General features: G+C 39.7%; 1 protein-coding gene across 1 annotated transcript in view; it reads left to right on the top strand.

Moving 5' to 3' along the window:
- The window catches only part of LOC127034477 (cadherin-13-like), a 433,731-nt gene extending 421,227 nt beyond the window's left edge, over positions 1-12,504 (top strand). The window contains exon 6 of the mRNA XM_050923360.1: positions 12,331-12,504. Coding sequence (XP_050779317.1) covers positions 12,331-12,504 — 174 coding nt within the window. The remainder of the gene's footprint in view (positions 1-12,330) is intronic.
- The last annotated feature ends 1,457 nt before the right edge of the window (positions 12,505-13,961 follow it).

Raw genomic sequence — 13,961 nt, 5'->3', positions numbered from 1 at the left:
TTTAATTATCCGGGGCAGAATTTTAGTAACAATTAAAATTAGGTATTTTGTCCTGACTGATAAGAAGACTAATCAGAACTGTTAGGTGTTTCTTCTAAGATGACCTCTTTGGCGTTTCACAACCTGAAGACAGCAAGAAAGATAATTTTCACATCTCAGATAGATGTATCAGAACTGTCAGAAAGAGAACAGATTGAAGATTTATAGCAATTGTGTGTTATGAAAAAATGATCTATAATTTAGAGGAGACATTCGGAAAAGTCTTCATTCAGATAACTCTCTAGTGCTTAACATTTCCTTGCAATAATGTCTTTCCAGCAAAACATGTTGGAGATAAAACGTGCATGATAAGGATAGAAACCTTTCTAAAAATAAAAGCAAGTACACTCCTTTATCTTGAGAACTTTATGTGTATGAAAAAGTACAGGAAAGAAGAGGAATTTAATAATATCTATAATTAGCACCAATATTCTGCTTTACAACTTCTGATTTCCATAATAAACATTAACTCATGAGTAGACTATATCTGCCAGATACTATGTTCCCCCTAAGAGATGCTCAGAGCCTTCGATTCCTATTGAGTCAGGCACTCAGCACCTTGCAGGTTGACTGAAAACACTTTCCCCAGGAGTGACATGTTGTGAAGTTGAAATGCACCAATAATGTGACTGTAGCTTGAAGTGGAACCAAAAAGTTATCATATATGAAGTGGGTGTTCACTAGAAGACAAATGAATTGAATATGTATGTAATCGGGTGGTCTTCCCCTCTTAGGGCCAGGGTCCCAGCAACTTCCAGTCTTGGTCAATTAGCAAGCCCAGATGGGAAGGGAACAAGGAATTATAAAAGCCAACAAGTGGCTCAGTTGAGTGAGGAGCAGCAGGTGGGAGATGAGCTCCTGCAGTAGGACTTGAAATAGGAGGATTTGAGGGAAGGGTGTGTTTTCCTTTCGTCACAGAGGGGAACAGCCTCTGGGAGCCATAATCCTTGGTAGGCAGAGGAACTGCTTTTTTGTTTGTGTGTATTTTGCCTAAGTTTTATGTTTGAATAATAAAACTGTGCTTGGAAAGAAACTTGGTTTTGACAGTGAGGTCTTCCTAGGTTGAGGAAAGAGGTCAGCAGCCTTGCAATTCATTTATGAATCGGAACCTACTTTTCAAAAATAGGTGCCTTAAGAAGATGATCAACGTCCACATCAGGATACTCACAAGGGTGGTTTGGCATACCAACAGACATTTGGTCCCAGTTGCACCTATCCATGTCAACCTCTAAGGGTACATCCACATTGTAGCTAGAAGTGTGTTTCCAGCTTGTGTAAATGCACATGTGCTAGCTTTGATTGAGCTAAGCACTCTAAAAATAGCAACAAAACCATGGTGGCATGGATGACAACATCGGCTAGCCATCCTAATGCAATCCCTTCTGAGACACAAGGTATATGTTCTAGTGGCTTGCCCCTCTTGCTGCCCATACTATTGCAGCTAGCTTGATCAGCATTTATGTCTGGCCAAGCTGGAAATTAGTCCTCCAGCTGCAGCGTAGATATACATTAAATGCAGGCTTTGAAAATGTGGCTAAATTCTCCCTTTGGGGACAATTGTGCCACCCCTTTGACATTAACTGAGCAACCACAGAACAGTCAGGGAATGACACAGTTGTCCTTGAGGGGAAAAATGTGGTCCATGCTATCTAAATATGCTGCTCACTAGCATGATTTTTAGCCCATTTTTTTCTTGATACTGTATAACAGCTAGTATTTTCTTTGTATTTTTGTAGAGTAGAAAAGCTGGAATAATTATTTGTTAGAAGTTATTTATAGCAACTTCTTTCTTTGTGTCCAGGCTGTTATTTTCCCTAAATTGTTCCTCTAGATAATGCAGAGTCCTTTTAAATAGAGCCATAAAGTGTTTAGAGTGGTTCTTTATCACTTTTTTTCCTAACCCAGTGGTCGCTAAGTGGTTTTCCCTAGTAGAGGAGTACTATATACCAACACTCTGAAGATTAGTCTGACAAAGTTTCTCCACTCTGAACCTGCACTTAGCAAGTCATCTTAAATAAACTTAACAAACATCTCCAATGTAGAATTTCAATAAATACAGCATTAGTATACATAGCCTCCAAGGAAATGGAGGGTGTTGCAGGTAGCGGTGTTACTGATTCAGTGGGAGTCATTCTTCAGTGCTAAATTAGTATTGGAAACAGTGCACTCCATGAGTGCACTCTGCTACTGGAAGTGCTGATGTAGCCTCTTATGGCCTATAAATGCTTGCTGCTTTTTTACAGGACTAATATTCTTAACTTCAACTTCCTGGTCAGATTCTGCCAATTTAATTCCCTTTGTAGTTTCAATGGATATATGTTGCTGTTCTGCACCATCCAGCATGACAGTCCGTCTACAGTTGATGTAAACAGCTTTTGCACTCCAGCTCAAAAATGGCTGCCTTTCATTGATGGGTGAAGATGGACAGCATTGTCTAGAAGAATGAACATGGGGCTGGGAGACAATAATCCCGAAAAGCAGCCATTGAGTCAGCTGGGGGGAAGTCTATGCAAAATATGTAAATCAGCAACAGATCTGAAGACAGCATTGGAATACACTGATGAACAGAGCAGAACCCATAATACACCTTTGTTTTGAAGTTACCTCTAACCGAGGATGAAGGAAAATTGGGGTTCTCAATGAAAGGGTTGAGAAGAAAAAGGCCTTCCAAGCATAAAGACCAACTGACCTGACTCTATCATATTGCCAAAAGACCATAGGTTGTATGTCAGCATCAACAAGAGACATTGATGCTTGTATGCAGAGAAATGAAAGGGAAACAATGTGACAACACACAGTTCAAACTAAAGGAGAAGCCAAGTACTGTCAGTGACCTGTAACAACCATGCTGTGAGATAATATAATCGGAGTACTGCATGTTGGCCAAGATGAAGCCTCTCTGTTCCTTAAATATTAGCTATACTGCCTAATACACTATGGGAATAAGGTGCTTAGATACTATGCTGATCATCACAATGTAAGAACCTATATAATGACCTGTAGAGTATAGAACAGAATAGTACACTGAAGACTGATCTGTTGTTTATGCTGCTGTCATATAAACCTGCTACTATTTTAATAATATTTTGAGGGGCTACATTAGTACGCAGCTGCTGCATGTGTCTAGTAAGTGAAGGCAAACTTCCATTTTAATGGGATTTAACTACCCAAGACAAATGATCAGACTGATTCTTTGAAGCAAATTGATCTTAATCTTGGATTTAAAAGGTGATTGTAGGGAAGATATTATCCAGGTACTACAGAAGTTAAGGTTTTCTGAGTTTTTGAAGAGGAAGGTCAAGAAGGGATATGTAAACTGCCTCCCCGGTTGACTTTCCAATGTATATAGCCATACTATGTAAATTACTGGAGCAGGACTGCAGTTGACTGAGAGTGAGAGATGAAAATTATAGCAGAGAGGCCTCATGGCCTGAGCCATCTCCATTACAAGCATGACAAGACTTGTATTGTCGAATGAACTCAGCTAAAAGTTCCAAGCATAAAATAAACAAGAGTAGGATAATGAGCAAACTTATGGATGCTACCAACATCCTGTGAAGTCAGATTCCTCCGAAACCTAGTTACAAATGTAAATATAAACAGTTACTCACCACCATCAAGAGATTTTCCTGTACTCTTTGAAAGGTGATGATGTGGGGTTTCATGAGATTAACATTCCATGGAGGGTAGGTGAGTATCTATCTACCTTTTATAAATCTTAGGTAATACAGGAATTATTAAAATCAGGATGATGGATTGACTTTGAATGGGAGCACTTTCACAAAGATATTAATTTCACTATTAAAAAGAGATCTGGATCTTTTTGACGTGCTGTCCTGGGTATCTTTTTTTAACTTTTGAACCTGAGACTCTCACTTCAGATATGGTGAGTGAAGTCTGATGAGAAGTTAAAGCAATTTAAACAGTTCTGTTTGGAATGGAAAGTATTCAGAGGTACTCGTCTTGTAAAACTCAGATGCAAATCTCAGGCAATAATAAATTTTAATTATCTTTATTGCTTCTAAACCTCTACCTGTTCTATCCATCTCTGAAACTCTGACCTGCATTTCTCACCCAGGCTGGGGACATTAGCCCAAAAAGGGATCCGTATCTTAAGCCTGTGAGCTGTAGTATTTCCAATAAACACTCCTAACTTTATATTGCCCTAAATGTGGTCTGCATATGTTTTCCTTAACACTGGGACCATGGGACTAGACTTGACTCTTCCTGAGAGTATATGAGAGAGGCTTGCTAGTGTGAGCACAATGAAGGTAAAGTTCAATGACTTTTCAAATTCAGACATCTAAAAGGTAGTCGTTCTTCCCAGTTTTTCTTGCATGAATGCAAATAGTTTTAGAGAGCCCTAGGGTTGTTTGCTGGTTTGAGCAAGCCTGCCTATTTGTTTAACAAGGGTCATTGGTTCCAGGAATTATTCTGTTGGAAGTCAAGTGTTGTACATATATCTTGATCCACAGCTTTAAGCATTTCCAGTCTTGAGATAGTGAGTGTTCTGGGAAAAGGTGTTCTGACTGACCAGATTCCCAGAGGTTCTGAACACCCCGAACTCCTCCTGACTCCAGTGGGAGTTTTGGCAGCTTGGCACTCTGCATCTCTCTCTTTCTCTCTAGGCATTTTTACACTAACTGTCACTCTGAGATCTGAATGAAGAATGTAGTAGAAGGCTTCTATATTTGCCTAATAGTATGATTTTCATTGTCAGCCAAGGCAGGGTTTAAGCACCAGTTAGAGAGCCAGCTCTCTGGAACACTCGCATCATGTGTACAGAGTGATGGTAATAATGGGTCAGAAGAAATGTGCTACAGGGTATCAGTTTAGAAAGCAATCTCAGGGGATGAGGGGACAAAAGAAACAGATCAGTTGGTGATCAAGATATGTACTGTACAAAGAGAGTAAAGAAACCCATCGTAATCTGTACACGAGATCAAGCAGAAGTCAGATAAGAACTGTTGGGTTTGATATGGGGCATACAGGTTGACCAGCAAGACCTTGCAATCTGGCTGGGATCCTTCTACTAAAATAAACCATCTCAATCCCTTGCTTTTACCTTGATATAGATGAGGTTTATAAACAAAAATAACAACCCCCTCTTCCCGTCCTTACTTTTTGAAAATTGATGAAGAATGCAACATTTAAACAACCATGAACTAGGCAGCTTACCATGTTCTGTGCTGGTGAGGTGGTCTCTTGTATAAAACCAGCTGGGGTCTGGTTCTTTATCAACCTAGTTTAATGCTTGTCTTTCCCACTGACTTATTTATTTTTCTTGACACTGGGAGACACAGCACAGTGAACTTCCCAAAAATAATTTCTAGAGCAGATCTTTTAGGGAAAACAAAAGATCCAATGTTGATTAAAAATGGCTAGTGATGGAGAGTCCACCACAACCCTTGTTAAATTGTTCCAATGGTTACTTACTCTCACTGTTAAAAATTTACACCTTATTTCCATTCTGAATTTGTCTAGCTTCAAATTCCAGCCATTGGATCATGTTAAAGGAATTACACAACTAGGAATTGATTTTCATCAGATTCCTCCTACTGTTGCCTTTCCATGCCCACTGTACCTTCACATTGCCTTACCACCAGCAATTGCTTGCAAAACATTTGTAATCTAATAAAATAAGCTACCAATACTGCCAAAAATGAAAAAGGGGTGGGGGAGGAAAAATAACATGGCTGAGAGTCAGGATCAGTCTGGAGAGAGGATTCAAGCTCCAAAGCAACCAGGGACATTTCATTTTCAGGTTAGTTCTGCGCAGTGGCATTGTGACACAGCAGTGCAGGTATAAGAGTGAACTTTAATTCATGACACTAGTAACACAATATGGGTCAGGGTATAGAAAATGTTGTTAACCCTGTGACATGAAATTGACTTCAAGGATTAATATTAAATAAGTCTTGGAAAGTGAGGATCAAATGTTTTCTATGAAACATCTCATTCTGGATAGGCCAGATTAGCAACTCAGCCCATGAAGCACCAGCTGCAAGGAGACGTATATGTGCCAGAACTATTTGCTGGCTCCTAGACCCCTAAAGAATATATATTGTAGATCACAAGGAGAGTGGGCAGGGTTTTACAAGAATGGCATCAAGCAAGAGGACATCCGAATCAAGACTGGGATAGCAGAAGCCCATAAAATGAACTGAGGCAATGCTCAGAGTTTTTGTAGTATTTTGTGGGAGCAAATAGTCCATTCAGAGCATAAATATTGTGCTACTCCCACTTAAACCCATCGTAGTACAATATAAAAGTGAAATGTGCATACAAGCATAGCAGAATGCACTGTGCTAAAATAACAAGCCATCCATTTTAACAAACAAATTAGAATTCTGACCTAATCCTATCACAGTAGGTTTCACTGCTAACCTATAAATAACTTATAAATATCAGACACCATGAGTAAGAATAAATTAACAGAATAAACAAACCACTTGAAGCACTCTCAGACCCCTGCTGCTATTGTGATCTCTTGGAAGAGAACTGAAAGAGTGAAGGTAACTTTTGTCCTCAAGCTCTTGTTTCTCCTGGTTTATCTCATAGAAGAGTTAAGCAGGGAGAAGTAGAGTGGGTGCAGATGGTAGCTCGCTTTCTGAGGTCTTCATTGCTTTTTTCTAGTCTCTCACCTTGGATGTGTTGAGGGAGAGAGAATTAATGTCAGGGCTCATCTGATGCATGCACAAGTAGAAGGTGGCTGTAATCTGGACAACTATCTTCTTCCACCCAGTAGAAAGGTCTGGTCATCTCCCCCTTATGGCTTCTGATGCTTCAGTACCTCAGCAGGCTCCTCATCTGGCTGGATTGTGGTTTGGAGATTTTAGGGAATGCAGGACCTGGTATAGATTCCTGTGCCATTTCTGGAGGAAGCACTAGAACACACAATGCCCAGGCTGCTTATGTCATGATCTGACCTGAACTAGGCCTTTGTGTGTGTCAGCATGTGTAATAAATTGTCTCTGTGTGTAACTGTGTATATTCCTTCCATGTCTTATTTGCATGTACCAAAAAAATTCCAAAGATTTTTTTTATTATTAATTAGCATTTATACATTTGTATTGTGTGGAGTTTTCAGAACCCCAAACAGTGGTAGCCGAACTCTTTCTCTCCAGGCAGTGTCAGGAATAAATCAATGGGAACAAAGTGCTTCTGTCTGACAAATGATTGATAGAAGCAAGCATGCTCTTATCTAAAACTACTATTTGTTAGATATTACATGTACATGTACACACACACACACACACACACACTCTCTAGGTTTAGGACATCCCAGATATAGTTACCCACAGTCAGAGATGGTTTCAAATGTTCACCAGTGAGGCTTCCAGAGGCCCTCTTTCCATCCAGCTGATGGGAAGTTTAGCTGTTAGCTCCTTGTCCTTGGAAAAGCTCCCTCGGACAGCTGAGGTATTTACTTTTACTTAATCTTTCATCGCTAACTCTAACAAAGCACATAGTTTATAGTGGCTACTAGTGGGTCAGCATAGTAACCTCTACTGGGTCACCAGTTCTCAAACTACTCATTATCTCAAAACTTTTCTAGTATTTCTAGCCAAAACAACAATATGTCAGGAGTACCTAAAACCAAGGTCACTATTCACTCACTCTCTTCCATAACTTTCTGTCCCATCTTCCCATTCTAATTAACAAATTGCGAGTATGCAGCTGTCTGACCTTGTCTCAAAGAGGCCTAAGATTTCCTAGCTATGTGATGCGTAGTTTTCAGCTGTCAGCGGCTGAACATACTAAATGGCTCTCTGCAATACTGCCAAGTTCTGGGGTGCACGCAGGAATATCAGATAACGCTGACAATACATTCAGGCATTACAGAACACACACAAGAGATAATTCCTGACCTGTGGAGCGTATAATCTAAAAGAGAGAGATGGAGAAGATGGACTGCCCAAAGAGACCAGATGTTAACTTAGTATTTTTGTTCACTTTATAGCTTTGCTTCTAAAATGTTAGGTGGGTACAGGATGACTGACTGATCTGGGGGGAGACTCTGTAGGTCTTACAGAAGGTGTGAATCTTAGGTTGGAGTCTGAGGACCTTGCAAACTGAGATTGGGATTGCAGATGGGGCAGAAGCCAGGTGGAAGGCATGAAAACAAGTGTGGGAGAAGGAATTGAATAAGCTGTGGAGACTGGCAGTGATGAACTGAAGGAGTCAAGGGATGAAATGTGCTTTTTCAAGCTAGAAACAGATCTGGATCTGTGAAGAGACAAATTTACCCTATGATGTGAGTTCATGAAAAACATCATGTGACCCTTTTCAGCAATTTTGGCCAAGTCTATCTGATGGGCTTAGCTAAGTAGTATGTGTACGATGCTTTGAAAACATGTTTAGTATTTAATAATAGCAGCAACTCCTAGATTGTTAAAATGACCATTGTTTATTTTAATAGTTAATAACGAGGTGATGGGTGAACTGCAAGATCAGTGGTTCAGATCAAAATGAGCATGCTATAAAACAGCCCTTGTTTCAGTCTCTGTTCCTACATTTGACTGCAGGTAGGTAGATTGCCGTTCCCATGCAGAGCCCCATTGATAGTACACTGATATTGCACAATTGGAGCCCAAGTCTTGACTTTTTTGGCAGACAACTAGTAAATTTGCTTGCCCATGCCTGCAGTTGCTACAGATCAGATCCTCAATATTCACTCATTCATAAACTAGAACAGCTCCTTCTGTCAATGTAAATACTACATGAATTTACCAAATACAAGTGCATTGATCTATTGTTTTAGGTAAACATGTTCAGCATGTTTTAAAATATTTTTTTTTTTTAAATTCAGAGGATGGTAGTTGTGGTGAGATATCCAAAAGAGTGGAATGAGATTTAGCTCCAGTGGAGAGTGGGTACCATTCTCATCAAAGCAATGGGGTTGTGACTGGAGAGGATAACTTTACTTTCAGGCCAAGACTCCATCGGAGACTCATTAGTAAAGACTGTGCTGCATCAGACCCAATTCTGATCAATGCCCCAGGCATGATCTAGATATTTTTTTTTTGTCAGTGGAGGCTTTTGCACCCTTGATTAAAGTGATATAACCAAGGGCTGAATTTAGAATCAAATTTCAATTGTATTAGGAAGTGACAGTGGACCAGGGACAACCCATGAAATTAATAGCTATTCATTTAAAGTTATCATCCTTTACAGTTTAGCTAATATAGCTGATAATACCAGAGAGAGTTCCAATCCTTTTCTTTTAATTTTATTGCAAACTGTCTGTTCCCAAAAGACAGCAACACTTTAAGATAAAAAATGTCACCGAGAAGCAGTCTTTTTTAACTCTACGTTCTCAAAGACTGGAAAAAGGCGAATGTAGTTCCCATCTTTAAAAAATGGAAGGAGAAGGATCCAGGGAACTACAAGCCAGTCCGCCTCACCTCAGTCCCTGGGAAAATCATGGAGCAGGTCCTCAAGGAACCAGTTCTGAAGCACTTAGAGGAGAGGAAAGTGATCAGGAACAGTCAGCATGGTTTCACCAAGGGCAGGCAATGCCTAACTAACCTAATTGTCTTCTATGATGAGAAACTGGCTCTGTGGATGAGGAGAAAACAATGGATGTATTATTCCATGACTTTAGCAAAGCTTTTGATATGGTCTCCCACAGTATTCTTGCCAGCAAGTTTAAGAAGTATGGGTTGGATAAATGGACTATAAGGTGGATAGAAAGCTGACTAGAAAGCTGGGCTCAATGAGTAGTGATCAATAGCTCCATGTCTAGCTGGCAGTCAGTTTCAAGCAGAGTGCCCCAAGGGTCTGTCCTGAGGCAGGTTTTGTTCAATATCTTCATTAATGATCTGGAGGATGGCATGGACTGCATTCTCAGCAAGTTTGCAGATGACACTAAACTGGGAGGAGTGGTAGATACGCTGGAGGGTAGGGATAGGATACACAGGGACCTAGACAAATTAGAGGATTGAGCCAAAATAAGTCTGATGAGGTTCAACAAGGACAAGTGCAGAATCCTGCACTTAGGACGGAAGAATCTCATGCACTGCTACAGACTAGGGACTGAATGGCTAGGCAGAAATTCTGCAGAAAAGGACCTAGGGGTTACAGTGGATGAGAAGCTGGGTATGAGTCAACAGTGTGCCCTTGTGGCCAAGAAGGCTAACAGCATTTTGGGCTGTATAAGTAAGGGCATTGCCAGCAGATCGAGGGACGTGATCATTCCCCTCTATTCAGCATTGGTGAGACCTCATCTGGAGTACATCTGTGTCCAGTTTTGGGCTCCACGCTACAAGAAAGATGTGGAAAAATTGGAAAGAGTCCAGCGGAGGGCAACAAAAATGATAGTGGGCTGGCGCACATGACTTATGAGGAGACATTGAGGGAACTGGGATTGTTTAGTCTGCAGAACAGAACAATGATGCGGGATTTGATAGCTGCTTTCAACTACCTGAAAGGGGGTTCCAAAGAGGATAGTTCTAGACTGTTCTCAGTGGTAGCAGATGGCAGAACAAGCAGTAATGGTCTCAAGTTGAAGTGGGAGAGGTTTAGGTTGGTTATTAGGAAAAACATTTTCACTAGGAGGATGATGAAACATTGAAATGGGTTACTTAGGGAGGTGGTGGAATCTCCTTCCTTAGAGGTTTTTATGGTCAGGCTTGACAAAGCCCTGGCTGGGTTGATTTAGTTGGGGATTGGACCTGCTTTGAGCAGAGGGTTGGACTAGATGACCTTCTGAGATCCCTTCCAGCTCTGATATTCTATGATTAACTGAAAATCCCATTAGTATCCCAGAGTCCACAACATGAACACAGGCAAGCTGTTTTCTGAGAACTGCCATATGAGTAACAGCTGATAGATTGTTGTGTGTGTTAAGTAGGGTCGATATGAAAGGAAAACCTGAATGGTAGGTTTGTTGAGTGCTGGAGGTTGCTCAGGTTTTGTGAAGAATGTTTATTACTCAAAAGTGGAGCCTTTCAAAACAGCACAATTCATTACCATGTGATATTGGTATGCACTGTGTCAACCCTCAGCTGCTAAGCAAACACATTTATAAACGCACAATGCCCTTCAAAGTAAAGGTCATCAGATGTGTAGTTTTCTATTATAATATTTGCATCATTCCATTTTGACAAAAACCCTTGTTTTGCTCAATAAGCATTGGCTATGGTCATAGTGGACCGACTTTTTAGTTTTTTATTTCCCCAGCAGAATACTTGTTGTTTAGCTTTTGAGGCTATTTAAGCAGTTTTAGAAATTTAATAGAAATCCCAAACATTTAGTTCAAAAGCTTTGTATTTTAATTCCAGTCAGTTAACACTGCATTGTTTCTAACATTCTTAGCCAAAATCCCAACCAAATCTGAATGGTTCCTTTTGCTTTCCCAGTTTTTTGTGCCAAAAGACTTTAGTACTGTTATACCCTGCATGCAGAAATAGGCATTGATTACAGTGAATCCCTGTTACTGCTGTCTCTCCATGTTTATGGCTGAGATAGCAATTCATAACACTGGAACAAAAGCCAGCTGCCACGGAAAGGGAAAGAAATTTTTTTTGCATTGCATGCCCCAGGTTTTTGCTGCACCATAACTTTTAGGTGTGCTCTGTTGAATTTGACATGTCCAGGAAATAGTGGCTGCCAATTTCACAATTTCCCATTTCTGCTACATAAAAATAAATAAATAAACAAAGAGGAGACATAAAGAAGTGTTGAAGGCAGCAGTGACTTGGCATGAAACTCATGATGTAATACAGCTGTAACGATAATATTTCAATTATTTCCTCCAGACCTTTCTTTTCAGGACAAAATACATAGAGAATCACATTTTGTGCTGATTTACTCCACTCCCTCATCAAGGAGGGCATTTATTTACTCTCTAAAAGGGTTACTCGTACCTTTTCTTATAACATCCTATTTATATCTTCTAATAATCGGTTAACAAGGATCTTATAATTTATTTTATACATGGTACTGTATGTTTCCCTTTGAAGGAAATAGACTGTTTCTAAGCAAATATTCACTTCATTAGTATCAAATTATGTTTCTTTTTTTCTCCCCTTCACTGCGTTCTTTAGCAAAGTTAGCATATCAGTTTCAGAGTACTCAATGGGGGTCATATGAATCTCTCTTGCTTGCATTCAAAACCATTTTGCTTCTAGCCCAGTCCTAGAGAATCTCCCTTGAGACTGAAGTACTAAGTTTTTGCCAGTAGCTTGTTCCAGAAAAAATGCTGATGTAAACTTTTCTTTTCCTTGCTCCTTGCTTATGTCATGATAGTGAACTAATTCATGAACTCCTATCTCTTTGCTTATTCAGCTGCAAGTTGAGATCACTGATGTCAGCGGCAAAAGTATTGAAGGCCCAGTCCTTCTAGATATCATTGTTATTGATCAGAATGACAACAGACCCATCTTCAGGGAAGGACCGTACGTTGGACATGTCATGGAAGGGTCACCTACAGGTATGGTGACATCATTCGTGCTTCTGTAAACTACTGTATGTTTTATAGGCCATATACTGCTTTCTGATAACTGCACATTTGTTCCATTGCAGAAGGATACTTGCTGATTGTGTGTGATGGGTGTGGCTCGTTAAGTTCTCCCTGCCTTTTGGGCAGAGAGTAATTGTCCCTGGGATGCTGCAGGGAAAACCTAGAAACAATATAGTTTTGAGAAGGAAGCTCAGTCTGAGGTTTTGTTACTTTTATCTGAGTTATCAATAGAGGCAAACTGCAGGATGGGATTAAGGTTGGGATTGAACACATCCCATATTGATTCAGCTCAGGTAGGAACTCTACCTGTTTCACAGTCAGATTGTCTCCTGTGCCTGTGATAGGTAAATGACGAGAATAAATAGAATGCATATTGAGAAATATGCTGATATCATAGGGCTTGTTGAGATATTGCAACACTGTACATATTTGAACACTGATAAAATAAAAATACACCATGTAGACTAGAGCCAGTATGAACATTTTCTGATAATTTCTAATGTAGATTTGACGATGCTCATGTGTGCTTTTCATGGCATTATCTGTAAAACTAGGGGGTCTTAGAACATATGTCCTTGCCAAATTCCAACTTGGTTACCCAGACTCTCTATCTAAATTCCTCCTACAGTTACAGCTCAATGTATTTCTCTTCAGTTCCTGCCCTCAGATGTTGTGCAAAGTAGTGAGTTGTTCAACAGCTGTTGTATTCCAGTGCAGAGGTATCCCCACTTCGATTGTGAATGCTAATTATATTATCAGAAAATATAAATGAGTTAATTCTGATCTCATTGAAACCTGTGCAAGCTAGGGGAAATGCCTGTTAAAATCACTAGAGTGACAGTGGTGGGAGATTATGATTGGGCCATACATCTGTATGTGTGTGTGTATATATATATTGATATAGATATGTACATATATCAAATAAAGAGCTAAATCCTGTAGTCCTTAGTGGGAGCTGTGGCTGGATGAAGACTGCAGGATTGTCCTATGTTTTAACAGATTTGGCTATAGACGCACTAGAATCTTTCAGGATGAAGACTGAAATCAAATATATTGTACCATTATGAACAATTAACATTAATTTCACTTTTATATAGGGTGTGAACTGGGAAAATCATTTTGTACTCCCTCTTTAATATATTAAAGCTTTGGTAAGCCTATATATTAATCTTTCTTCAAACTTTATCATTGGTGGAGCTTTTAGGAATCATCTGACCAAAGCAGCAATTATATGTACTAGTACATGGTTATGCTTCCCAGCTTGGCTTTGGACTTGAATTGCATTATAAATTGCTATTCCATAAGATTAACACAGAGAGGTATTAAGATAAATGTGTGATGCTGAATATTGCAATATTTAACAAGCAGGCTAAGAACCAATGGGACAATTTTAAAAAATTGGCCAAATTTTCATTCTAACCAGAGATAAATTAGAGTCCTGTTTAGAAGTGTAGTA

Source organism: Gopherus flavomarginatus, chromosome 14 (assembly GCF_025201925.1).
Source record: "Gopherus flavomarginatus isolate rGopFla2 chromosome 14, rGopFla2.mat.asm, whole genome shotgun sequence".
Classification (NCBI taxonomy): Eukaryota; Metazoa; Chordata; order Testudines; family Testudinidae; genus Gopherus; species Gopherus flavomarginatus.
The sequence above is the reverse complement of the archived record's forward strand: the minus strand, read 5'-3'. Positions and strand labels throughout refer to the sequence as shown.